General features: G+C 57.7%; 1 protein-coding gene across 1 annotated transcript in view; it reads left to right on the plus strand.

The window, feature by feature from the left end:
• The window catches only part of PLK5 (polo-like kinase 5), a 21783-nt gene extending 21206 nt beyond the window's left edge, over positions 1-577 (plus strand). Inside the window, 1 exon segment of the mRNA XM_011997470.1 lies at positions 192-577. Coding sequence (XP_011852860.1) covers positions 192-377 — 186 coding nt within the window. The 3' untranslated portion in view covers positions 378-577.
• Positions 578-1367: the final 790 nt, after the last annotated feature.

Below are 1367 nucleotides of genomic sequence, written 5' to 3' on the forward strand. Positions count from 1 at the left end.
TCTGAGCCTCAGTTTCCCCAGGCGTACAGTGGAGCGCTTGGCCTCCCGACCCCGAGTTCCTGTGACAGGCACTAGGGGCCAGATTGGGGGCTCTGGGTCCAGCGTCCACTTGTCCTTCTCCTGGAGCGCCAGGGCTGGCGGCAGGTGCAGGGGAACCCTTCTCCCCTTGACTGGTATCTTACCCTTTGCAGATGAGTTTCAGTGGAGTCCCAGCCCAACTGGTGCTGAGTGGCGAGGGTGAGGGTTTGCAGCTCACCCTCTGGGAGCAGGGTCCCCCCGGCACCTCCTACTCCCTGGACATCCTGCGGAGCCACGGCTGCGCCCCCGCCACCCAGCAGCGCCTTCACCACGCCGTCCGCATGCTGCAGAGTATCTAATGCCCCTGAGGGTCAGAGTGGACCCCTGCATGATAGTGCCAGGAACCCAGGCTCCATTTCCATTCCCGTGGCTCCCCACAGAGGGGCTGTCCTGGGGGAGAGTTTGGGGGCACATGGGAGGTGGTTCTTGCCTTGTGGCATGACTGGTCAAGCCAGACTTTGCTGGGATCTCTTCCTTTTTCATTAAAGACGATTTGAAATGCTGTAGGCCATGGTCTGCCTCTCTTTGGGGGAAAGCGTTTGGAGGAGCTTTGGCAAAGGAACGTTGACCCCACGTGACGTTGCCTCCACCCTGTTGCCCTTAGTGGCAGAGGTGGGCTACGTTTTCACCACTGCAGACATTAGCACCAGAGGGCCAGTCTAGTGGCTCATGCCTGGAATCCCAGCACTTTGGGAGGCCAAGGCAGGAGGATCGCTTGGGCCCGGGAGTTTGAGACTAGCCTTGGCAACATGGCAAGACCCCATCTCTACAAAAAATTAGCTGGGCATGGGCCAGGGGCGGTGGCTCAAGCCTGTAATGCCAGCACTTTTGGGAGGCTGAGGCGGGTGGATCATGAGGTCAGGAGATCGAGACCATCCTGGCTAACCTGGTGAAACCCTGTCTCTACTAAAAATACAAAAAATCAGCCGGGCGTGGTGGCAGCGCCTGTAGTCCCAGCTACTTGGAAGACTGAGGCAGAAGAATGGTGTGAACCCAGGAGGCGGAGCTTGCAGTGAGCCGAGATCACGCCACTGTACTCCATCCTGGGCGACAGAGCGAGACTCCACCTCAAAAAAAAAAAAGAAAAAAAAGCCGGGCATGGTGGTGCATACCTGTAGTCCCAGCTACTTGGGAGGCTGAGATGGGAGGATCACTTGAGCCTGGGAGGCTGAGGCTGAAGTGAGCTGTGATTGCACCACTGCACTCCAGCCTGGGCGACAGAACAAAGACCCCGTCTCAACAACAACAAAATTAGTACCAGAAGTGGGGTTCTGCCGTAACTCCAAATC

Source organism: Mandrillus leucophaeus, unplaced genomic scaffold, assembly GCF_000951045.1.
Source record: "Mandrillus leucophaeus isolate KB7577 unplaced genomic scaffold, Mleu.le_1.0 Scaffold54, whole genome shotgun sequence".
Lineage (NCBI taxonomy): Eukaryota > Metazoa > Chordata > Mammalia > Primates > Cercopithecidae > Mandrillus > Mandrillus leucophaeus.